Source organism: Dermacentor silvarum, chromosome 3 (assembly GCF_013339745.2).
Source record: "Dermacentor silvarum isolate Dsil-2018 chromosome 3, BIME_Dsil_1.4, whole genome shotgun sequence".
Lineage (NCBI taxonomy): Eukaryota > Metazoa > Arthropoda > Arachnida > Ixodida > Ixodidae > Dermacentor > Dermacentor silvarum.
In genome coordinates this window covers 182,134,902-182,159,930 of record NC_051156.1, presented here as the reverse complement: position 1 = coordinate 182,159,930, position 25,029 = coordinate 182,134,902, and the positions used below count along the sequence as shown (strand labels likewise).

At 49.7% G+C, this 25,029-nt stretch overlaps 2 protein-coding genes across 5 annotated transcripts; both read right to left on the bottom strand.

The window, feature by feature from the left end:
* Positions 1-2,008: 2,008 nt before the first annotated feature.
* LOC125944096 (titin homolog) lies at positions 2,009-23,305 on the bottom strand. Of its 4 annotated transcripts, none has more exons than XM_049663977.1 (4): positions 21,708-23,305; positions 13,534-21,296; positions 4,594-4,724; positions 2,010-2,420 (listed from the first exon to the last, which is right to left on the bottom strand). In XM_049663977.1, the coding sequence occupies exons 1-2, from the start codon at positions 23,127-23,129 to the stop codon at positions 17,841-17,843; spliced, it is 4,878 nt and encodes a 1,625-aa protein (XP_049519934.1). In that variant the 5' UTR covers positions 23,130-23,305; the 3' UTR covers positions 2,010-2,420; positions 4,594-4,724; positions 13,534-17,840. The 4 variants fall into 4 exon arrangements, with proteins under 4 accessions (XP_049519935.1, XP_049519934.1, XP_049519933.1 ...); XM_049663976.1 differs by having other exon boundaries at positions 13,541-21,296; XM_049663979.1 differs by having other exon boundaries at positions 2,011-2,420; positions 13,541-21,296; positions 22,119-23,305.
* LOC125944408 (uncharacterized) lies at positions 13,537-15,858 on the bottom strand. Its single transcript, XM_049664862.1, has one exon. The coding sequence runs from the start codon at positions 15,856-15,858 to the stop codon at positions 13,537-13,539; it is 2,322 nt and encodes a 773-aa protein (XP_049520819.1).
* Positions 23,306-25,029: the final 1,724 nt, after the last annotated feature.

The window sequence follows — 25,029 nt, the reverse complement described above, 5'->3', positions numbered from 1 at the left end:
GCTGAGAACTCTGCCTCTCGCTTTCCAGAAGTTGACCGCATCGCGACCCAACTGGCTGCCATACACACACCGAACCAAGACCGAAATGATCGTACCTTCGCCGAAGCGACCCGCCAGCGGGACGCCGCTCGACAATACGACGCAGGATGCCCAGCACACCCACAGGATGGTCCACGACCCGCAAATCATGCACCCTTCGCTGCAGCGGACCGCGAGTTCACCAAACGATTCAGTGACAACCCGTTTGGTTTCGCCTGCACAGTTTGCGAACGCCTGTGGTTCACGTGTGATTTGCGCGATGCTCCGCCGCGTGCAATGCAGTGTCTCCGGACAATGTATCCCGGTCGCGAGTCTTTCCAAGACTTCCGCTTATGTGCCAACTGTCGAGGATTCTTGTGCAATGGTAAGGTGCCCCTGATGTCGACTTGCAACGGCTTTAATTACCCGGAGTACCCAACCCATCTACCTCCCCTCGATTGCATCTCCGAGCGGCTCATATCGCCCAGATTGCCGTTTATGCAGATCAGACGTTTGCGAAACGCTTTCACTTTCGTGTTCTATACCGATTCCTATATAAGAGGGATCAACCACATTTTTTTCTTCTGGTTTCTTTCTTTGTATTATGTTCTATGACGTATTTCCGTGACGGAAATACGTCAGTGAAGTCTTGGTGGACCCCGGCATAAAACACTTTCGTGTTAAAATATTTCAGTGCTGCAAACCCATGATTTCAGGAGGCGAGCGCCACTGCCAAGGGAGACTCTCTCTCCACTTGCCCCGTCTACCTTCCACAAGCGAAATTCCTTCCCTGCATTCTCCCATGCCGCAGCCGGAGAGTCGCGTGGTGCATACATCACGGGCCCAGCCTCTCTTTTTTTTCTTTCTCGTTTTTTTGCTGTGCAGTGCACTTAAAGTGATGGCCTGGAGGCGACTTTACAATTGCTAGTAGGTACAGCAGGGGCGTGGCACTGTGGGTCACGTGACTTCCGCTTAGCACGTGTTGTCATGGCAATCGTGGAGCTCCTAGGTGCCTAGGGACATAATCGCTTAGGGACTTTTGAGGCACTGGTTTAGCACGAGACGGTCTTTGGAGGGACTGCCAGTCGTTTGTCCGCAGGTGCAAGGACAAGCGGGTGCAAGAGAGAAAATTGCGTCTGCTCTTGCGCAAGCGGATACTGCTCGCGTTTGTACCCCGGTGCCGGGCGCCGACGCGAAGCAGTGGTCGTTGGGGTGCGCAGCACCCCAAATTAGAAAATACTGCTCTAGTCAGGTAGACTGCTCCCTCCCTGATAGTGAGATTATATTTGGATCATCAAAACTGTAATGCGTTTATTTAGGAATACCACCGTTTCTCTCTCGCACCCACCCGCTTGTCCTTGCGCCTGCCTTGAAGATGTTGCCTTGAATACTCGAAGTCACGTGTCACTATGGGCGACGTCACAGCACAGACGTAGGTGCACTTGCATGTATACGTCAACCCTCTGGCACCGTACCTCTGGCTTGGAGCGCAGCGCCCGCTTTCATTGTTTTTCAGTTGTTCAGTTGTTGGCGTGGCGTGTAACGTTGTAATACTTAGCACGCACAATCGATAGCGTGCATTGTATGCAGTGCGCTTGTCAGCTCAAAATGGCCAGACCTGGTGTGGAGCCCTTTAAAATATCTTGCAAATCTTCTCATATGATGCAGGTGTTGCCTACTAGTGATTTTGCATAGTTTTGTCAAGTAGTGTTTAACACTCACATTTTCGAGTCTTGATTCCTGTGCATGATTACGCAATGGTGGGTCACTTGTCATTTTACTCTGGTGTGTTGTGACTCGCAAAGAGTCACTCGGTGTTGTGTTCCTTTGAAACTTACTCAAAGTGGAGAGAGACTGCGCCACACTGTGTGAGATTAGAAGCAACAAGAATTTTTCCTTTCCATCGATATTTAGCAAAGATGCTGCTTGCCTACTGTAGGGAAGACTTCCATGGCTGTACAGGGGGAAATAACTGCCATGACCCGGACGTCGCACTGAACACCGCAGGTTTGGCACAGCTATGTTGGAACTCTGGATCTATCTAGCTGTTCTGGCTTGTGCACTGACAGGTTTCAATTGTGCAATTGGAACATGTGTGCTAAAGCTTTTGAGTATGGAGTTAATCAGTAAAATTCAGTTAATAAAAAAGCTTGTTGGACTATTATATAATAATTTCTGATGCTTGCCACTGCTATAGGTATTGTCTTAAATCTCCTGTTTTTTAAACAACCTGTATGCGATTTGAGAGAACAGCAAGTGTGCTTTATTGGAAATTTATGCAGATAGGAAGGAGCTTTGGCTGGAAAGGGTTTTGATTCTGGCTGTTGTAAGCCGATAGGCAGCTCTCTGGGAAAAGGCCAAGTACTTTATTCTTCAGAGATTTCCGATTCAGTAGTCTGCGTCTGAAAGAAAGAACAATGGCACAAAGGACTTGAGATAGCTCCTAACAACATAGTGAATAATGAGTTGATTAATAAGTGTCATTACTGGTGACTCGCTAATCTCGAATGGTTAAAAGTACTTAGGCACACATCCAACAAGGAAGTACTGTATAAAGTGGAATATCGGTCGGCCCGGACTAAAAGTCAGCCCCTGACCTTGAATTGGCCAGATGACGACTTAACAATCTGTTAAAGACCGCTATATAACTTGTTCATTTTGGGGAAAAAGCTGTCAACGTCTATTCCGGTTTACACCGTAAGGAGAGGATTATGATAGTGGTGAGGCTCCTCATACCCGACTAAAAAAATGATACCGATTAGTTCAATGCATTGTTGCGAGTTATGCTGATAAAAGGTTGCAGCCTCCATAGAATGTACACGTATAAACGCAGTGCTTTTTTAAAATATCAATAAAACATCCCAGCATTTTTCACATTGATGTGCAACTGAATTTTAGCTACATAGAAGTGGCGCCGTATTTTGTGTAGTCTATTGTGGCATTTCAGTTTCATACTCGCAATGTTTACATTCTGCCATCGGCAATGCCTTGCTGCTTTTTCTGCATAGTTCCTCGCAAAAGGGCATGCATCATTGCACATCTTTGTAGCTGTGCTAGCTGATAAATGACCACGCAGTCTTTGGTAAACAAGCCAACTGTCACAACTCATATCTAGTCCACTCCCTGCTACTACTTTCCGCGAATACGAGGTGAGGGGGTGAGGCTAGCCCATCTACGTGGACATTTTCTTTAAGATTTCCCGCTTACTGCGGCTCTGTTTCCGCTATTTAGCAGCAAGTTCACAATTGTTGGCTCTGTTTGCACCTTTGTTTGCATGGCTCGGCAAAAAAAAATACGGGGGATGCTTAGAACTTTCTAAGAATGTGAAGGCGAAAGCTTAGTTGGTTCGCCACCAAGCCTCTCCACCAATTCTGCATTCCCGGAACGCCTGCGTCGCATTAGGGCCGCATGTTGCTCTTGTTGGGCCGCTGCCGCAGCTTCATCCATAACCGTTTCCTCCCGACGGTGGTTACGATGAGCGGCATTCGAGGTTTTTTTCGGACATACTGCGCTATCGGACGTGAAGGAGGAGGACTATATTTTAGTTTTCTAAGCAGTTCGCTTTTTTCCCGCGTGGAGGTGATTTTTTAAACGCGCTCCGAAGTTTCGCGATCGTCAAAGCACAACGCAAAAATGTCCGGCTCCGGAAATGACGCGCGCGCTTCGGGAGATCGCAGATATTGCGATTCCGCTGATCTTATCGATGCATAGAATAGCAGCGAGTCAGAGGAAGCTGAATTTTCGTCGGACTTTGAATCTGAAAGAACGACGACGCAAACCAGCCCGGAACATCGGCGGCCGCAGCCCGGCGCGCCCAACTGTAGTACTTGCAGCTAAATTTTTGCAGCGAAATACCTGTTCAATAAAAAAAAAAGATGATTTTTTTTCGGAGATAGTGCCTAATAGACGGCAATACATTTTGTATACCTCAAAATTTTCGTAACATTTTTTCCTTAGTATATACAAGTGTGGCTTTACAAACTTTGTTCAATTTTATCGCAGAATCTTGATTTTATCAATTTATATCTTTTTTATGACATACATCTCGTTAATAATACTTTTATGCGTGAAAAATGCATTCATTTTGCTTTCTGGTTATGTATTACATTAAATATTGAGTACAGTAGTTACTTCAGAACAAATCATCTGCCGTAACATGTAAAAAACACCTATTTTCCCCATGGTTGGGAAAGAGTTAACGCGCAGGTCAAATAATATGCCTAACAGCCATTTTACTCGACTGATTTTCGGTATAGCCTCTATCACCACGGTGCTCTGGATCAGTATCGATTGTGGTCTGGATATTGCGAAAATTCCGGCATGTTGTAAGATTCGCCATCTTGAACGCTATGATTGGCTGACATGATGGCTAGCCCTTTCTGATTGGCTAAGTAAATAAAACATGGCGGAATTATATGCTTGGCAGGGCGATCGACGCTTTGCTGTGCTCGCGGCATTCTGTTCGTTTACGGACGGACGGCGCGTTTGCCGATCGACATGAAGGACTGTGCTCAGGCTGTCTGTCAGCCCAAGCATGAGATCTGGTGGATGTGGCATGATGGGAAAGCAACGCACCCATATTGGCCACGGATGTGAACAAGATAGCAGCCGCCGCGACGAACGCCACCAGTGCGAACGACAACGCCAGCACGGGAGCAGCTGTGTCCAGGGGACACCCGTATTCTTCGGGACGACGCCTCGGTGGCCTGCACATGGTTCATTATTAGAGTATATAGGAGAAATTGAATGTCGCGGTGCCATATGCTACCCGGAGGCTAGCTCCACTGCAGACGCAGACACTTCTGATTCGACTAGCGCCCGTAAGCGACGTTTCTTCCCATGCCTTCTCCCATATACCAGAGCCGAGGGAACGTGTCACGTTGACGTCATAAGCCCTGCCTCCTTTTATTGCGATAGCAACTAGTATATGGACACTGCAAGCGAATTTTTGCCGTCGCCGTGAGGTTACGTATATATTTTGGGTATATGTATGCTATATACCATGCCACGCTATATATGACATGCGGTATATGCGGGTTATATTTCCACGCCATTCCATCACAAAAGTTTCTCATACCAGGTCTTACATTCCTGACAAAATTATTCCTCAGAATTTTGAGGATGGCAGCCCATAGACAAATGTCATGAAACAAAACACCGACAGCACATGCCTTTTATCTTAAATCTTCTCAGAAGTAAATATTAAAAGTGCGAAACAATAACAGAGCTTCAACCTGAAAATGATGTAATTTTATTGGCGCGACTGTGCACTGCCTCCGGGATCGGCCCAGGAAAGAGGTTTGAAACACACCCGCTGCGGAAAAGTGGTGGTAAAGTCGCTAAGAAAGACGTTGCCTTTAATTAATTAACAAAAATGAAATTGAGCGATGACAGGATTCAAACAGAACACCCCCTGCACAACAACTCGTTTTTACTTAGCTTACGTTTACTTCAATTCATACTGTCACCACAGCTTTGAGTCTTACACTTCGTGTTAATATTCTAACGTGTTGCTATCGCATTCATTGTTTCGCACTTATGGCGAAACTGTGATATATTTTTTTTTCTGCGCGGCGCACTCCGTGGCGGTATTGCGCTTTCACATTGGGCGATTCACCGAGACGACGTGCCATGATCGGTGACGTTGCAGGCAGTGCGTCTCACGTAGAGGCATTTGTGCGTGTGACCTTGACCGCCTGGCTAGAAGCGACGACATCTAGCTCCTTTATCGCATTTGCCCGACCCAGAAAGACCCCAGAGAGAAATGTCGGGACTCTTTGCCGAGGAATCTTGCCTTAGTTGCACCTCAAAATGTGACTTTGCGTAGATCTACGCAAAGCCTGCTTAGTTACGATACTTAGGAGGACGACGGGCTTTGCTTTGTCAGCCGCCTAAAATTCCATCCAAATGAGATCACAGTAACCGATACAGTCTGCCATGGCGAAGCGTATGTTCTTTATCATCAGTGTCAATGGGGCGCAAGTAAAATCAGGTCTGCCCCTTCGCAGTGTGTGTTCGGCGCTCTGCCAGTGCCACGGTCGTCGGCGACGGGAGGAGTAAGTACGTGCCACATGGGCATAGTTTGCGTTATGCGCCGCCCAGCCGTGTACAAGAACATCAGTATAACGCCCAATTGATTATTTCACACTAAACGAATTCGCAGTAACAACGTGTCATTATTCATTGGTCCTGTGGCCGCTAAAGCAACATCTACCTAACACCCCCCCCCCCTTTCCGTGCTTCGCCCACTTTTACAGGAACTCTACATTTAAGGCCATGTAAAAAAAAAAACACAAGAAAAACGCCGTTTCACTTTAAAGGCGAAGTATTGATTTCGATACAATTTATTAGACAGATATACGCAGTACGGTTAGTAGCTTTATCAGTTTTGGAAACTGCTGTAAGCATTTGCTAACAAACTAAATTAGCAACCACGGTAGTATGCGGGAACAGGCCAACAAGAACACAAATCACTCGATGACCGCGGACACTCGCTGTCAGAACGCTGCCGTGATGAAGAGCGCCAGCAACAGCAAGAGAATTCCCCTTCGTGCTGCCTCTCGCTTCTACGCAAACTAGGCGAACTAGGCGTACGAGAACACAGCGCGCACGAAGCCATCAGCTATTTCGGGTAAGCTAGCCTTCGAACCCAGCGCAGACTGCCTCCAAGATAGGACACGCGCAGTCGCGCTCAACCGCGGTCGGAGTATAGAAGTGGAGCTGCACGCTACCTCCCCCCCCTTGTTTGTCTGCGCTGAGGGGCCTTTTGATTCGCACGAGAGCAGGAAAGACTGCCGCATGCAACATCGACTCAATATTTTCATTGCCTCTCTTAAGGAATGATGATTCGTACGAGAGCAGAAAACATTGCTGCTGTTCTTATTTGGGTACATTTAAAACTAATTTATATCATTCAAATGCACGTATAGAAATGTGTCGTTGCAGAGACTACAATTATACTTGTTGCCTCCAACTGTGCTTTAGCTAACCCAGTTCGCCCTTTATACGTATCGTCAATGACAAAATATTAAAGCAGCAATATTTTACTTGTTACTGGCCCCATATATCGAAGTTACGGCGTGTTTTCGCCGTCGCAGTCCGCTCAGAAGTTCGATTAGCATTGATTTTCATTGACCATCTTCTTGTGCGCCACAGAACCTTGCCCACTACCTGATGGAGTGCGTGGCAGTACCAAGATAATTTATCTACTCACTTCTAGTTGAACTTGCCACAGATCGACATAGTGCATACAACTTGCCAAGATTACATGATACACTTTATCAACTGGATACCGAATACTGCATGGGGACCGACGCCTTCGACATCCTTGTCCTGCTTCCGGAAGAATGAATGCCTGAACCGGTGGACTCGAACTTAAAAATAGTCACTTAAGGAATGGAGGTGGGGCGTGAGTGTATGGAGGGGAGGGATGTGATGCCCCGCATTATGCAGTAATTCTTTCTGCGGAATGACTGCTTCCGCAGAAAGAAACTGGGCAAGTAATGTGGCGGGCAAGTGGCCATTGCCCAGCCAACACCCTCATCTACCAAGCATTTCCGACCGTCCCACTGCACGGGAGGGTCGGAAGTGCCTAGGCCACGCGAGCCTTACCGGAACTAAGTACATGGTTGGCTAGGGCTGTTTTTTCTTCTCATTCATTTTTTTGCCCGTGAAATGTACAGTGTGAGTTAAACGTTTAGAAGCAATTACGCAAGTGACAAGGCCGGTGGCAGGGCTCTTGTAGCGTGCCTGACGCTTTAAACAGGTCAGCGAAGATTGCTGACCCTCTTAGTCCACCTTTTTAGGTTTAAGTTGCACTCACTATGTGTGCATTTTGACGTCAGGTGCGGTCACGTGCGCAGTGACCTCGAAATTTCCAGGTCCCACGCGAAGCTCATGTAGAATTTGACGCCAAGGACACGTGAACTCGGTGACGCAAACCAAACGATGAGCGCGCGTTTATACGCAAGCAATATGATTCTACGAGACCCACTTGATTTGCGTCGGACCTCGAGACAGGAAAGTGGAAAGAACACTTGCCACTCAATTGTTGTGAGTTCGCTTACTCGCCTAAATACGTATCTAGTTTTTGTTCTGAACATCTTAATCTTTCTTACACTGTCGCCCTTTCACGAGGTAGTTACGGTATGACGCTTTATATGGCGTGACTATTTTTACAGCAACATAATTTCAGTCTTGCGCAGTCTTTGCGGTATGCACTCGTGTCTTTAAACTGTTTTTGCCTCTTTTAGGATTTCAGGAGCACTTGCGCTTAGTTTTCATTGCACACCATTCGATAGTATGTTTTCTTAATTGAGCATGATCAAGTCAACCACGTACGTGCGAGGCAACAACGGCTGTCTTTGTGCTCACGGACTCTCTTGCCTTCGGTGAGCGTCATCTTCGGAAGGCGAGAGCGACGCCATGTATGAAGGAGCGCTGCGACACACAAGATTTGGAATGTGACGCCTGCATGGTCGGCGTATATAATTTCACCATTAAAAACGATGGCTTTTCTTTGATCGACGAATGACTGTAAACCCATTGACCCCCCGAGAAGCTTGTGGCCTGGCTAATGGCGCAATAATACTAAAAAAAAGGAAAAAAAAAAGAGAACCTCATTGCTTAGTCGGTTTGTGTTCTTCTCAGGACCAAGATTCGATTTAACGGAAACATATTTCATGAAATTTTCGATTTAATGAAGTGCTTTAGATTCGCCGACACCTATTCTAGAGCCCGAAAACTTCGAAGCAACCAAGTCAACTCAACGTCTCACCCGATTCAACGGAGCTTTTTTTCTTTATTGAGGGTTGGGAGGGGGGTGGATTCACGTATGTATATCTATAGCCACGCATTGTCTACCCGGTATATCCCGGCTACGGCGGCCGCATTTCGATGGGGGCGAACTGCGAAAGCACTCGTGTACTTAGATTTAGGCGCACGTTAAAGAACCCCAGGTGGTCCAAATTTCCGGAGTCCCCCACTACGGCGTGCCTCATAATCAGATCGTGGTTTTGGCACGTAAAACCCCATAATTTTTTGTCTACCCAGTATACATATATATATTAATGGGTGTTGATTTTAGTAAACATACGATAGTTTCGCTCACACCAGATGCTCCGTAAACGTGGTATTATGTTCTTTGTTCAAGATGCGATAGCAATTGTATGTACACTCGAGACGCACTTCTGCCGTCGGTGTCGCCGTAATGCTCCTTATAAAGTCCAAGGGCGATAAAATCGTCGCTAGTGCCCCGTATCCTGTATGTGCGAGTGAAAGCTTGTGACGGTGAGCCGACGATCGCGGCTCAATCTCGCGCACGCAAGGGAGGGAATCGGGAAGGAAGCGCGCCGTCTTCCGTGCGCGCAACGCTCCGGGGAAAGAGGGGTGGGTGGGGGGGGGGGGGGGGGCTGCGCGTTCTACTCCACGCGTCCTGTCTTGGTCCTGTGCGGTTGCGCGCGCCCGCCCGGGCCGCAAGGCTCCGAGGGGTGGGGTAGGGAGGGAGGAGTGCGTTATACTCCGGGCGACCCCGGCGGCCGCGGGCGCCCGTCCGGACGCGTATATTGCTTTCCGCGGATGATTGCACACGCCATAGAGAAAAAAAGGAGGGCGAGGAGGATGGCGCGACCTTTTTTTCGACGATGACGACGACGCTCGAACGCAATCATTTGGTTTGTATGAATGCAGGACTTCAAAGCGTGGCTGACAGTGGTCGGGTCGCCATTCTAGAGATCGACCTCGAAAAGGCTTTCGATTGCGTGGCTCATGAAATTCTGTTTGCCGTCTTAGACCACGCAAATGTCGGTTCTGTTATCTGCGAGGGAGTGGCCCTGGCGCACCGAAACTGCACGACGAGATTGATCGTAAATAAGAGCCTGGGGGCCCCCATAAGCGTGCACCGTTCGGTGCGCCAGGGCTGCCCCCTCAGCCCGCTATTATTTGGTATATACATTGAAACCCTGTGCATGAATATATTGGAAAGCAACAGCATTAGAGGATTTAAGTTACAAGGAGCCGAAGCGAAACTGCTGGCATATGCTGATGATGTTGCAGTTATCACGGATGATCAGGGCAGTTTAATCGAGGCTGTCAAATGTGTCCGTAAATTCAGCCGTGTCACCGGTAGTGGAGTTAACTGGTCCAAGTGTCTTGGGCTCTGGCATGGAGCGTGGCCGGAGAAACCAGACCTCTTCGCCAGCGTGCCTTGGGTGACGACCCCTGGGCAAGTACTTGGGCGTACCGCTCAACGCTTATAGCGATAGTGAGCAGTATTGGAAAGAGCAGACTAAAATGATTCGGGAGAGAGCGGAGAAGTGGAAAGGAGCCAACCTATCGATTTTTGCCAGAGCCACCGTTTGCAACATTTTCTTCATTAGCAAGCTGTGGTATGTAATGCAGGTATTGCATTGTTCACGGTTAAACGTTCAGAAGCTACACAGGGTCTTCGCAGTCTTTGTCTGGGCGTCTGAATGGGAGCGCTGCAGCCGTACCAACTTGTTCCGCCGGGTAAAAGACGGGGGTCTGGGACTGGGTCACCTCTTTTTACGGCAGTTGGTCAACCGTTTCTTGTTTTTTCGGGACGCAACAGACCCGTTTCTGCGCACTGTATGCCAAATGAAGCTAAGCCGACGGCTGCCCGAGTATGTTGTTTCAACCGAAGAGCTTTCGGGAGGGATTCGTGGTTTCTACAAAGAAATCGTATCGAGTGTAAGATTTCTAACAGCGCGTTTTTCGAATGATTACCTATTCAGTGTGAAACAGAAAAAACTGTATTGTGCTTTGTGTGACATTGTTTTCCCTAGTGCCCTTGTACAGGTCCGTGTACAGTGGAGGCCCAGGTAGTGATGTTTTAAAGAGAGTTAAAAAAATACAGGTGCCACCAGGAATGAAAACTTTCTTTTTTAAATTACACACCGAAACATTACCAGTTAAAAAGTTTTTGGAGGGAAAGGAATTGTTTTTACCGTGGGGAACACACTGTTTAATTTGCAAGCAGCCGGAGACAATCGATCACGTTTTTTTTACACTGTTGGGAAGGCGTATATTTTCGGGATGTCTTACAGAGAACAGTACGGAAAGAATTTCCACTTGACCCGTATGGCATTCGGTACTTAAGCGTAGATAACGAGGATGGGGTGCCTTTTGATTTAATTATGCTTATGGGCCTCCACTGTATCTGGCGGTCCAGAATGGCAGGATATTACGTTGATAAGGATGCACGGCCTGCACGAATTTATTTTCGTGAGAGCATGCACTGGTTTGTTGAAATCAATAAGGCATTAGCGGAACCCCCCGAGTGGCTCTCAAGAGTAGAGCCGCTTGTGGATCTGCGCGAATTCTAAATAGACGCAGCCAGCACGATGGTGGTTGAATACGCCTTCCCCTACTTTGTATTGTAATTGTATATTGTACTGTTCCTTGTGTGAAATTTTGTGTGTCAAATCCAGGCAATAAATAAAAAAAAGTGGCTGTATGGCCTAGTGGTTACGATGCTCGCTTTGGGATGTGGGGTACGCGGGTTCGAATCCCGCCTCGGATTTTTTCTCTTGGTATCCCCATTTTTTCCTCTCTGTTTGGAGGCACCGTCGTTTGTGCCCCGGTGCCATGGCGGAAGCCGCGGTGCCGGGCGCCGACGCGAAGCAACACCCCAAATAAAGAAATACTGGTCCAGTCAGGTAGACTGCTCCCTCCCTGATAGTGAGATTATATTTGGATGATCAAAACAGTGATGCGTTTATTTAGGAATACCATCGATCCCTTAACGGCAGCCGCAGTTGTGCCTAGTTACCAGCAGCCCAGCGTGTTCTCCGTTCCAACGCCGGCGGCGTTGCAACGTAGGCGTCCCGCCGGTACCATCCTCCTCGCCCTCTTTTTTTCTCTCTCGCGTGGCAATCATCCGCGGAAAGCAAAATACGCCGCCCCGCTTTATCTTGAAAGCCACTTGCGTCGGGGGCACGGCCCGCCGTGCGCTGTGCTTTCACGGCTTAATTCGCGTTGATACGAGACGCAGCACGAAGACTGATTCGCTCGCTGCTGCTGCCGCGCTTCATCACTCCAGCGTTTTGACAGCGAGTTTCCGCGGTCATCGAGTGAGATGTGTTCATGTCTGCTTGTGCACGCGTGACACCATGCTTGTTCATTTAGTTAGTATGCCTATGTTTACAAGTTTATACGGCCGATAAAACTAACTACTATCCTTACTGCGTATAGCCGGTATAGCTGTCCACTATCGCACTCGATGCTTCGCCTTTCGGGCGAAACTGCGACTTTTTTTGTCCTACCGAAACGGTCTTATTGCACACATATGACAGGCTCAGTGAGCGTCTTTGGCACGTCTTTGTAAAACATTGTTCACTGAAATAGCGACCGAAACGTCTGAAATAGCGACAAAACGGGCAAGTTTGCACTCGGTCGCGCAAAGCCTAGGCACAGAGAAACTTACTGGCTGCTACTGCTAGGTCTTAACTTGGTTTAACTTAACTACGCATGTGGGAAGGTACTCTCGAGCGATCATTTTCGGAGGCTATACCTGCCCTTTCGCGACATTTCGCGTGACTCCGTAGCTCTGGTTTGCATGGAGACCGCTAGGGGCGCTGCGGTGCACAAGGGTTATATAAGCGCTGTATATACTGTACACATGTACAGTATATATATATATATATATATATATATATATATATATATATACATATATACATACATACATACATACATACATACATACATACATACGGGGGGGGGGATTCACGGTTACTCAAATGATCCCCCGGTGCTTCGCCCACTCATCATCATTCACTTCGTGGATATGCGGTGACTTTTTTTTTATCCTGGCTCAGCGCGCCGCGGAGAGAAGAGAAGCGGGGGTCAGGAAGGCAGGGAGCTGGCGAGGAGACCACGTGCCGCGTGCGCATGCACGCGGTCTCCTCCTCCTCCTCCGGGTTGCCATGGCTACGGCGCGGCAGTTTCTTGGCACGCACCACAAATTACGGCTGGCTTAAAAAGCTTCGCTGTTAGAAACCATTGCTACAAGATTACAGATATACTTTGTGTGCAGTACCCATATAGCAGTGGTGCGAATACATGGCGAACATCGTGGCACAACTCCTAGTAGGTAACGGAAGACAAGCAAAATGACTCCACATCTCAAGCAGCCACGCACGAAGGCCCACTCAAAACCGTGCTTTGGGAAATTCCGCTTTTTGCATGAGGCGCTAATGTTTGAGGCTTTTTAGTTCGTGAACAATGCTTCCGTGCGGCAGCCGAAACGTCTACTCCCTTTGACAGAACAATTTTGGTCGACATTCTGTTTATTGTGTTTCTAATATGAATCCATCCTGGCCAGACGAGATGTCTAGTTATTGATTTCAATCGGCAGGTTCGATCCACTTGCTGGTCACGCATTTCTTTTTATTGACGAGGTTCGAAATGAGGCAAGACAGGAACGTATACCTACCGCACCGCACAGTGCCTGGAATGAAGTAAAGAATTATTTTTTAGTAATAAAGACGTGCTCACCACTCACCTCGACGTTTTCTTCTCTCTTCGACTCTGGCCCGGCTCCTCGCCCATCGAGCTTTCAACCCTGGCTGGCACACCAAGCTGCGAAATCTCGATCGGCGCTGTAGACGTGCCCGGAAACGCTTCCACGACAGGCCAGTCTACGCGGGTCACGGCGGAAGGACTGTCTTCTCTCAGCTGCACCAGCGGCTCCGGAGGCTGCGCTTCGGCGACCATGCTCGGACTGAAGTCCATCGGCGGCACGGGCACCAAAGTGTCCTGGGGAAAGCCGCCGATCTGCGCTTGCAGTTCCGCGTCGATCGTGGCCAGGGGAGTCAGAAAGTCGATGTCGCCATATACGGCGAACACGTCGCGGTCGTCTGGATACGAGAGCGCCGCGTACGCGACGCCTTCCTGCACCGCGACTACCGGGTGTTTTGCATCGGCCGACACCAGAGCCGTGATTTCAGGGGAGGTCCGCTGCGAAGGCGGAGCGGCGTGTTCCACGGAAGGTACGAAGTCTGGCGCCACCACGGCTTCCATGATAGGACCGTGTTCAAGCGTGTGGAGTTCTGACGGTTCTATAGTGACTGTGTCCTCGGTTCGCGTTTTCGGTGCTTGCAATCCCGGCAAATTGCTGAAGTAGGATTTGGAGAAACTATTGTAAGGCAACACGGCTAGCTCGTTCTTCTGCCTGCCAGTCTCGGTGGTCGCGAGAGGCGAGGTCTCACTCCGAGCGTCGTCTCCTTTCGGGACTTCTTCGGCGCGTAGTTCGGACCAGAGTCTCTGTGGAGGAGGTTCCAGCTCTTGCGCAGCTATTTCCGGCGGCACGCCTAGTGTCGCACCGAGATTTGACCTGGACTCGATTGCTGTTCCTTCCGGAGGTCGTGCGCCTTGTTCTGTAGTTGGCGCGAAGCTGCCTTTAAGCGTTCTTTCAGGCATCTTCTGAACAATCGCTTCCGGCATGGCTTCCGACTCTCGCTGCGCTTCCAGCGAGGATTGTAACGTTGTTTCTGTGGGAAACATGGAAACCTCCTCGCTATATTCTGGTTGTTCCGTGGCTCGCATTTCGCTATCAGACGTGCCTTGCTCTTGTCTAGTGCTACGTGGCATTATTTTATCGGATGTTTTTCCAGCGGACTCTCTGCGACTCCCTCCTTCCAAGTTTTTCACACTCAGCCCTGTTGGTTCACGTGCTGCTTCGGCAGTGGAAACTGAATATTCTGATTCAGGAACTAACGCGTACTCCGGCTCCGTTGCTTGTACGGATGTCTTCGCGAAGGGCTGGTATTGCAGATGTGGTTCGGGAGCGGTGAAGGTTTCACCAAATGCAAATTCAGTCGGCTGCACAGCTGATGGTTTCATCAAATTCTCGACTTCGGTTTGTTCTTTCTCGCGTGCTTGGCGTGCCGTTTCTGTGGCTGGTACGGAAAGTTGTTCGGTCTCGACTAAATGTGCCGCAGAGGGTTGGTGTACTTGTCTAACAGTGACGTTACTAGCACATTTAGCAGCCAGACTTTCTTCGGATGTTTTTTCTACTGGCTCTTCAGATGATGGTTTCATGCTAATCTCGGACCCGGCTTCAACTCTACCTGACAGCTGATACGTTAACTCTGATGTTGGTACGGAAGAGTCTTCTATCTCTACCAATTGCTCAGCCACGGGCTGGTCTTGCGGGTCTATTTGGAAAGAGCCACCGTATCCTTTCGATTTCGGGAACAGAGCTTCTTCCGACGTCAAATCAGTCGATTCTTCACCTGGTGGCTTCGTAATAACTTCGACCTCTGGTTGCAGTCCCTCGTGCTGCTGAAGCGCTGCTCCCGAAGAAGGCAAATAACCATCCTCCGTCTTCGCCAAAGGCACCGCAAACGTCTTGTGTTGCGGAAAGGATTCAGGAACGCGTTCGTACTTTTTGGCAGAGCCGGATATATTCTGAGATTTTACTTCTATTGCTTCTCCATCTAATCCTTTCGAGGAGTCGAACTCTGACCGCTGGTGCGTCTTTTCGGACAGTTGGTACTCTTGTTCCAATGGATGTACCGAGGTTCCTTCGAGATCACTTGACTTAGCGAGCGTTTGGTAGGGCGCATCTGCAGCCTCAGCGCTGCCATGCACAGAAGCTTCTTGAAAAGTTTCCTCCGCTGACTCCAAAGGTGATGATTTTGTGATTTGTTCCACTTGTGACCGCACCTCATCTTTTTGATGCGCTGATTCCGATGTAGGCAACGAAAATTCTTTTGTTGCTTCCGATGGCTCCACGGCGCTTTGGAAATCCGTACTAGGCCTGTGAGCGCTGTAATATTCGTCCAGTGTGGCGGGACTGTGTGCTTCTTGCGATGTCATTTCTACCGATGCTGTAGCCGATGGCTGCGTAGCGGTTTCGAAGTCGGATTCCACTTTCTTGGACGCCCGGAGATACGCTGGTTCTGAACTTGGTAACGAAGATTCTTCGGTCGTCCCTGCTAACGGTTCCGTAACAGCCTGGTTTTGCAAACCACTGTCGTGCTCGCGTTCAGTGTTCTTCTCTCGCTGCAGAAAGAAACACTTCTTCTGAAGTAGTTTCACTCGATTCTACGCCTCGCGGTTGAGTGAGAAGTCTTGGTTCTGGCCCTACATTTTCGCCCGGTTGTACATCGGGCGCTGCGGTTGCCGCACCAGCGGGCCGGAAATCGGTTATCGCTGAGGAGAACGCTTCGTCCGATGAAACGCCAGCCGAACCCTCACCGAGTTTCTTGACGGCTTGAAAGCTGGATTCTTTTTGTCGTGTATCTTCCTCCAAAGTGGAAGGTAACGTTCCATAAAGTTCTTGTTGCGGCTTCACGCTACGTTGGAATTCAAGAGCCGTTTCAGCAGCGTGGTCATGGTCCCTTTTCTCAGTTGATTGAAGGCCGTCTTCGGGCTGTAACGATTCATAATTTTGCGACATCTGCGTCCTCTCGAAACCAGGCTCTGTTTCCGCGGGTGCTGGGCGCAATGATTCCACTGATGTTACCGGAGACTCTTCAGTCAATTTCAACGATTTCATAACGGGCTCGTATTCCGTGGATGCTACGGTGGCTAAGCTATGTGCGGGTGTGGCAAATAGTTCTGTAGACGTCATTTCCGCTAATTCATCACCAGGTTGTTTCTCGGCTGCGCTCATACTAGGGCGTGTTTCTATAGTAAAAACTGGAGCCTCTGACGTGTCTTGTGATGCCTCTGCGGTGTTTTTTTCAAATGGAGGGCGGTACTCGGCACTGCTTTCAGGCGCGATTGAATAGTCCGGAAAAGTGAAGGATGACTCTGCTGCAAGCGTATCTTGAGCTGTGGACGGAGATCTAATGTTTTCAGCATCCGATTCGTGTTCTCTTGGCAGCAAGCGTTCTGCTTCGACTACTTGAAGGTCACCTGCTGGGGCTTCTGCTGTCATGGAGTCGGGTTCATAGCGGCGATAATATTTTTCCGTTTGTTGGTAGGCGGCAGCAGCTGCAGTTATGGCTCCATGCCCTGCCATTTCGTTTAGGCTAGGTTCAGGCTGCTCGATGTTGGAAGATTCTTGATAATGCAGTGGTGACGGGTGAGAAATGACGCTAGTTGGGTGAATCGCTTCTAGCCCAGATTTGACAGATGCTTCAGTCATCATGAATTCTGGTACGTAAAGATATTCCAACTCATACTCTGGTGGTTGCACGTCCCTTGCATTGATGTCTTTACTTGATTGGCTTGCTGACCCTTTTTCTTGATACGTTGCCCTGCTTACAGAACCTGAAGCTTCGCGACAAGGTGCTTCCATGGACTCGGGGGCATTGACATTCTGCTGTACGTAACGTAGGGGCTGTTCAATAGACGCCATGAGAGCAGGCGCCTTTAGTCCTGCGATTAGCTCTTTGGTAACGTCGGAATGTGAGAACTCGCCTTCAAATTGCTGTTCGTAAGTTACAGGAACACTTGCTGCATCTTTTTCGTCAGAGGGAGCTCGGGCTTTTTTTTTACACGGCACAGCGACGTTCGGACCTCCGGCTCCTTCTGGCAGAGCTTCCGATTTCATGAAATCCGGTACGTACAAATATTCCAGTTCATATTTTGGCGGTTGTTCTTGGTCCAATCCCGATGCTATCGCTGACGTGTGTTCACTTGGTGCTGGCTGTTCTTTTTCGCTTGGTGCCTTCGTGAATGGCATCAGACGTTCTTCGGATATATACCCCGTGGTCTGTGCGAAGCCCGACTCTGTCTCATGTGGTGTGGTTTGTGCGAGCAGTACTCCGCCCTCTGGTAGTTTTTCCGGAGATATTGGATATGCCGGCAAGCTAGGCTCCATTTCTGAGCTTTGTAAATTTGTACCTTGCTCACGTAGTTAGAGCCGGTGCTTCTGACCTCATGAAATCGGGTACGTACATGTACTCCAGTGCATACTCTCGAGGTTGTTCGTAAGTTGCTGGTGTGACTGGTGCCAGAGGTCTTACAGTGGGTGCAGCTGTTGTCATATAATCGGGTGTATACACACGTTCCAGAGTAAATTTGGGTGACAATTTTCCGGAAGAATCTGAGGTCAGAGCTTTACTAGCTGTTTCTTGCTTCATAAAATCGGGCACATATAAGTATTCTAGCTCGTACTGCAGTTCATGGGCTTGGGGCGCGTTAGGCGGTGGTTTTGAGGCAGCTGATTTGGCTTGGCCGAGAAGCTTGAACGTTTTATGTTTCATATCTGGGCTAGATAACTCAACTTCGGGAAGCAAGGATGCGTCATCATGGTCTTTTTCTTCTGACTCAGTGTCCTTCTCAAACGTTTTATACGCATGTGCCTTGGAGGTCTTTCTAATTTCCGGATAGGTAGAACTACCCGGTACGAATTCTTCATGTTGGTCTTGGGGTTCCTCTTCAGCTGGAATATCAATAATCTTGTACGTGTGGTGTCCCTCCTGTGAAGCTATACGCGGAGGAAGTGGTGGCTCGGTTTGTAGGTTTGGCTCAGTTGCAGCACTGTCTGGTGTTGCGGCGTCCTCGATCAGATGGTATGTCGGCGAGCTGGGGCGCAAAGTGAGAGGTGCTTCGGGAATATGCAGTTCTTGTGGTTGGTTGTCCTCGGAAACAGTGCTATCCTTGTCGAATTGCTCTAGCAGCAGACTTTCGTCAGCATCTAGTGACGCTGTGTCGCTTTTAGGCGCTGCTTCGGCCACCACCTCTTGTTCAATAGCAGTGAGAGGCTCCTGCACCGAACCCTCGCGGTTGTACATTTGGTATCTGGTGCTATCATGACGAGCAGAGACGGGCTCGAGCACTACCTCTTCTTGCTGTTCCACGGGTTCTTCAACTGTCATCACGTCGATGATCTTGTAAGTGTGGTGCGCATCAGGCGAGGCTAATTGAGGATAATGCACCGGTTCGGGCTCGAGCGTAGAAATGAGCTGCGTGGTCTCTGGTGTCGCGGTTTCCTCCTCAAGAAGCCTGTACGTCGGTGAACTAGGGCGTATAATGATCGGCAACTCAGGAATCTGGGGTTCTTCCGGCGGCTGGCTGTCTTCACTAGCTGTGATTTCCTTGTAACCATGCTTTACTGACGGCCTTCGGTCATCGGGAAAAGTTTCCTTGCTCAAAGAATCGCTATGGACCTTTTCTTCATGTACGTTTTCTTGCTCAAGTTGCTTTAGCGACTCTTGTTCCAAGCCCTGCCGGCACTGATGTTCTGCGAGCTCCGTTTCTCTCACTGCGAGCTGAGGCACTGTGGAAAGTGCTGAAGGTGAAGCGCTGCTCTCTTTAGGGGTAGCCTGCACGCTCGGCGCCATTGGCCCTTGGCTCTCGAATTTGTGGCTCATGACCGGGAGTGACAAATACACGTCCTCTGGAGCTGGCTTCTTTCGTGCCTCAGTTGCCGCGTTCGACAACGGTTTCGGCCTTTCTGACTGGCGCCTGCATGTAGGCACCGAGTCGGTGCGGGACCGCAAGGCTTCTTCCCTGGACAGCTGCGGGCTTATAGGAAAGTCGGCTTCTTCTACGGAAGGCGCGTCCGAAACCGAGTGCAGCACCGACATCTCGACGATGTTAGTCGGGCGTGGGGCGAGGCTTTTCGCACATAAGGAATAGTGAGTTTTGACCACTTCGGTCTCTTCGGCATCTGGAATTCCGTCCGCCATGTCAACCGCGTGCATCACGGTGCTCGCGTCGATCTTCCGCGGCGGCGATCCGATACCCATTGGTGGGTGCAAACTCAGCTCCAACTCGTCAACTGAAGGCAGTTCGTCCGCGAAGTCTCTCTCCAGTGGCCGTGAGCGAGGAGTGCGCATTTGCGTCTGGCTACTTGGTTGAAGCTGCCGCTGTTCGGCCTCTACCGGAATGAACTTCACGGTTTCTTCTTCGGCGACGGAGGGTTCGGGCCGCAATGAGGCGATCATTTCGGCCTCGACGACCTCTAACCTTCGATGTTCCGCCTCGTGAAGAAACTGCTTCAATGTGACTTCGTTGCGGAGAGAACTTTTGACCAGTTTCTTTGACTGCGGATCTGCGTCGGTAGTCTTTCGTTTCTTGCCTGGTTTCATGGGCTTCACGACTTGGAATTTCTCCTTAACGCGCGTCTCCTTTTTGACATTGGTTATGATAAACCGCTCCTCATCCTTCTCTGGCGGACATTTACTGGCCTCCAGGGAGCGTGATTCTTTGGGGCCTGCGGCAGAATTGCTCGGCTCTCCGCCTTTGGAGCAGATCAAGGGCACGCGGTCGGCGTACTGCATCTCTTCCTCCTTTTCGCTTTTCAGGACAATAGTTGTAGTTATAAACTCGGCAGACTTGCTTTTCTCGTCGTCGGAGTTTCGGCGAGAAGTACCGGTAGAAAAATCTTCGAACAGAATGGGCTCGATGTATTCAAGTTTCTGTTCCATGTGAGTAACCTTCTCTGTGGTTAAAACATCGAAGTTGCCCCTGTGAGCCGTGGCCTTTTTCTGTCCGTCGGACGAAGTCTGTGACGGAGCTTCTTCGGGCTGTCCCTTTTCGTTCATTGACGGCAGTAGTTTCTGGAAACGCTCGACCGTCGTGACGTCGCGAACCATTCTTCTCGTAATAGCATCGGCGTGAGTTGAGAAAGAACTGAAGTCGGATGAAGACGAGCTGCGCCGCACTTTTCCGGCCGCTCCCGGAAGCTGCTGTTCGGGAGGAAAAGGTAATCGGCCAAATTCCTGCTTTATTTTTTCGAGGTCGGCATCGCAGAGCGCTTCGGTTTTCCCGAAAGTGTCTGCGAATCGGGAGTAGTGAAAAAGTCCGTTTGCGACATCCTCTTGCAGCGAGCTGCGCCCATCAGTCTTAGTCTCAACAGTGACTGGTATCTGAAAACCGGAAGTGCTTATCGTTGCCTGTGCGCTCGCTTGTTGATCAGCGGACGGCATCGCGGTCTCGCCTTCCTCTACCCGGCTTGCACCGAGCGACGAGGTTGACTTGCAAGACCGTGCGTCACCGGGAACATCGACAGCGGCGTACTTTTGCTTTTGCGCTTCCATGAAAGTAGATTCGGCGCTTTCAAACACATGGGTAGTTTCGCTACTTGACGATACTTGCTGACCAAGAGCAGTATCAGAATAAACCGGCCCTGGCATGGAGGCCTCCCTGAAGCTTGTGCTGTCCGTCCCCGAATACTCAATGGTGCTTGTCTTCTTCGCCAGGTCTACGCCAACGCTATACGATGGAATCTCCCGTATTTGTGTTTTTGTAACTTCAACTGTCGGTTTCATAACAAAACCTGCGACGTAGGGAAATTGCACTTCATAAGCTGGAGGTGGCATGGCAAGCTCTCTGACCTGCATTGCCGCTTCTGGAACCTGTGCTTCCTTTTCTTCTACTAAGACAGCCGTAGGTTGTTCTCGCGTCATGAATTCTGGCACGTGGAGGTACTCCAGCTCGTAAGAAGGAGGCTCTACGTAAAGCACTCCGGTTGGTCTCACGGCCTCGAAAGCTCTCGCTTCCTCTACTTCCGGCGGCGGTGCTACTTCAGGTTGTTCAGTTGTCATGAATTCTGGCACATACGTGTATTCCGAATCGTAAGTGGGAGGCTGTGCTTGGACGTATTCAGGCGCTTCTATCAGGGGGACTTTGACAGGAGGTCCTTTTTCTTTCTTGGGAACTTCTGCTTCTGGTTTAATTGTAGCAACACCTGTAACGTAGGGAAATTGCACTTCATAAGCTGGAGGTGGCATGGCAAGCTTTTTGACCTGCATTGCCGCTTCTGGAACCGGTGCTTCCTTTTCTTGTACTGGAACACCCGTAGGTTGTTCTCGCGTCATGAATTCTGGCACGTGGAGGTACTCCAGCTCGTAAGAAGGAGGCTCTACGTAAAGCACTCCGGTTGGTCTCACGGCCTCGAAAGCTCTCGCTTCCTCTACTTCCGGCGGCGGTGCTACTTCAGGTTGTTCAGTTGTCATGAATTCTGGCACATACGTGTATTCCGAATCGTAAGTGGGAGGCTGTGCTTGGACGTATTCAGGCGCTTCTATCAGGGGGACTTTGACAGGAGGTCCTTTTTCTTTCTTGGGAACTTCTGCTTCTGGTTTAATTGTAGCAACACCTGTAACGTAGGGAAATTGCACTTCATAAGCTGGAGGTGGCATGGCAAGCTTTTTGACCGGCATTAGCGCTTCTGGAACCGGTGCTTCCTTTTCTTGTACTGGAACACCCGTAGGTTGTTCTCGCGTCATGAATTCTGGCACGTGGAGGTACTCCAGCTCGTAAGAAGGAGGCTCTACGTAAAGCACTCCGGTTGGTCTCACGGCCTCGAAAGCTCTCGCTTCCTCTACTTCCGGCGGCGGTGCTACTTCAGGTTGTTCAGTTGTCATGAATTCTGGCACATACGTGTATTCCGACTCGTAAGTGGGAGGCTGTGCTTGGACGTATTCAGGCGCTTCTATCAGGGGGACTTTGACAGGAGGTCCTTTTTCTTTCTTGGGAACTTCTGCTTCTGGTTTAATTGTAGCAACACCTGTAACGTAGGGAAATTGCACTTCATAAGCTGGAGGTGGCATGGCAAGCTTTTTGACCTGCATGGCCGCTTCTGGAACCGGTGCTTCCTTTTCTTGTACTGGAACACCCGTAGGTTGTTCTCGCGTCATGAATTCTGGCACGTGGAGGTACTCCAGCTCGTAAGAAGGAGGCTCTACGTAAAGCACTCCGGTTGGTCTCACGGCCTCGAAAGCTCTCGCTTCCTCTACTTCCGGCGGCGGTGCTACTTCAGGTTGTTCAGTTGTCATGAATTCTGGCACATACGTGTATTCCGAATCGTAAGTGGGAGGCTGTGCTTGGACGTATTCAGGCGCTTCTATCAGGGGGACTTTGACAGGAGGTCCTTTTTCTTTCTTGGGAACTTCTGCTTCTGGTTTAATTGTAGCAACACCTGTAACGTAGGGAAATTGCACTTCATAAGCTGGAGGTGGCATGGCAAGCTTTTTGACCGGCATTAGCGCTTCTGGAACCGGTGCTTCCTTTTCTTGTACTGGAACACCCGTAGGTTGTTCTCGCGTCATGAATTCTGGCACGTGGAGGTACTCCAGCTCGTAAGAAGGAGGCTCTACGTAAAGCACTCCGGTTGGTCTCACGGCCTCGAAAGCTCTCGCTTCCTCTACTTCCGGCGGCGGTGCTACTTCAGGTTGTTCAGTTGTCATGAATTCTGGCACATACGTGTATTCCGAATCGTAAGTGGGAGGCTGTGCTTGGACGTATTCAGGCGCTTCTATCAGGGGGACTTTGACAGGAGGTCCTTTTTCTTTCTTGGGAACTTCTGCTTCTGGTTTAATTGTAGCAACACCTGTAACGTAGGGAAATTGCACTTCATAAGCTGGAGGTGGCATGGCAAGCTTTTTGACCGGCATTAGCGCTTCTGGAACCGGTGCTTCCTTTTCTTGTACTGGAACACCCGTAGGTTGTTCTCGCGTCATGAATTCTGGCACGTGGAGGTACTCCAGCTCGTAAGAAGGAGGCTCTACGTAAAGCACTCCGGTTGGTCTCACGGCCTCGAAAGCTCTCGCTTCCTCTACTTCCGGCGGCGGTGCTACTTCAGGTTGTTCAGTTGTCGTGAATTCTGGCACATACGTGTATTCCGACTCGTAAGTGGGAGGCTGTGCTTGGACGTATTCAGGCGCTTCTATCAGGGGGACTTTGACAGGAGGTCCTTTTTCTTTCTTGGGAACTTCTGCTTCTGGTTTAATTGTAGCAACACCTGTAACGTAGGGAAATTGCACTTCATAAGCTGGAGGTGGCATGGCAAGCTTTTTGACCGGCATTAGCACTTCTGGAACCGGTGCTTCCTTTTCTTGTACTGGAACACCCGTAGGTTGTTCTCGCGTCATGAATTCTGGCACGTGGAGGTACTCCAGCTCGTAAGAAGGAGGCTCTACGTAAAGCACTCCGGTTGGTCTCACGGCCTCGAAAGCTCTCGCTTCCTCTACTTCCGGCGGCGGTGCTACTTCAGGTTGTTCAGTTGTCATGAATTCTGGCACATACGTGTATTCCGACTCGTAAGTGGGAGGCTGTGCTTGGACGTATTCAGGCGCTTCTATCAGGGGGACTTTGACAGGAGGTCCTTTTTCTTTCTTGGGAACTTCTGCTTCTGGTTTAATTGTAGCAACACCTGTAACGTAGGGAAATTGCACTTCATAAGCTGGAGGTGGCATGGCAAGCTTTTTGACCGGCATTAGCCGCTTCTGGAACCGGTGCTTCCTTTTCTTGTACTGGAACACCCGTAGGTTGTTCTCGCGTCATGAATTCTGGCACGTGGAGGTACTCCAGCTCGTAAGAAGGAGGCTCTACGTAAAGCACTCCGGTTGGTCTCACGGCCTCGAAAGCTCTCGCTTCCTCTACTTCCGGCGGCAGTGCTACTTCAGGTTGTTCAGTTGTCGTGAATTCTGGCACATACGTGTATTCCGACTCGTAAGTGGGAGGCTGTGCTTGGACGTATTCAGGCGCTTCTATCAGGGGGACTTTGACAGGAGGTCCTTTTTCTTTCTTGGGAACTTCTGCTTCTGGTTTAATTGTAGCAACACCTGTAACGTAGGGAAATTGCACTTCATAAGCTGGAGGTGGCATGGCAAGCTCTTTGACCTGCATTGCCGCTTCTGGAACCGGTGCCTCCTTTGCTTGTACTGGAACACCCGTAGGTTGTTCTCGCGTCATGAATTCTGGCACGTGGAGGTACTCCAGCTCGTAAGAAGGAGGCTCTACGTAAAGCACTCCGGTTGGTCTCACGGCCTCGAAAGCTCTCGCTTCCTCTACTTCCGGCGGCGGTGCTACTTCCGGTTGTTCAGTTGTCATGAATTCTGGCACATACGTGTATTCCGACTCGTAAGTGGGAGGCTGTGCTTGGACGTATTCAGGCGCTTCTATTAGGGGGACTTTGACAGGAGGTTCTTTTTCTTTCTTGGGAACTTCTGCTTCTGGTTTAATTGTAGCAACACCTGTAACGTAGGGAAATTGCACTTCATAAGCTGGAGGTGGTATGGCAAGCTCTGTGACCTGCATTGCCGCTTCTGGAACCGGTGCTTCCTTTGCTTCTACTGGAACACCTAC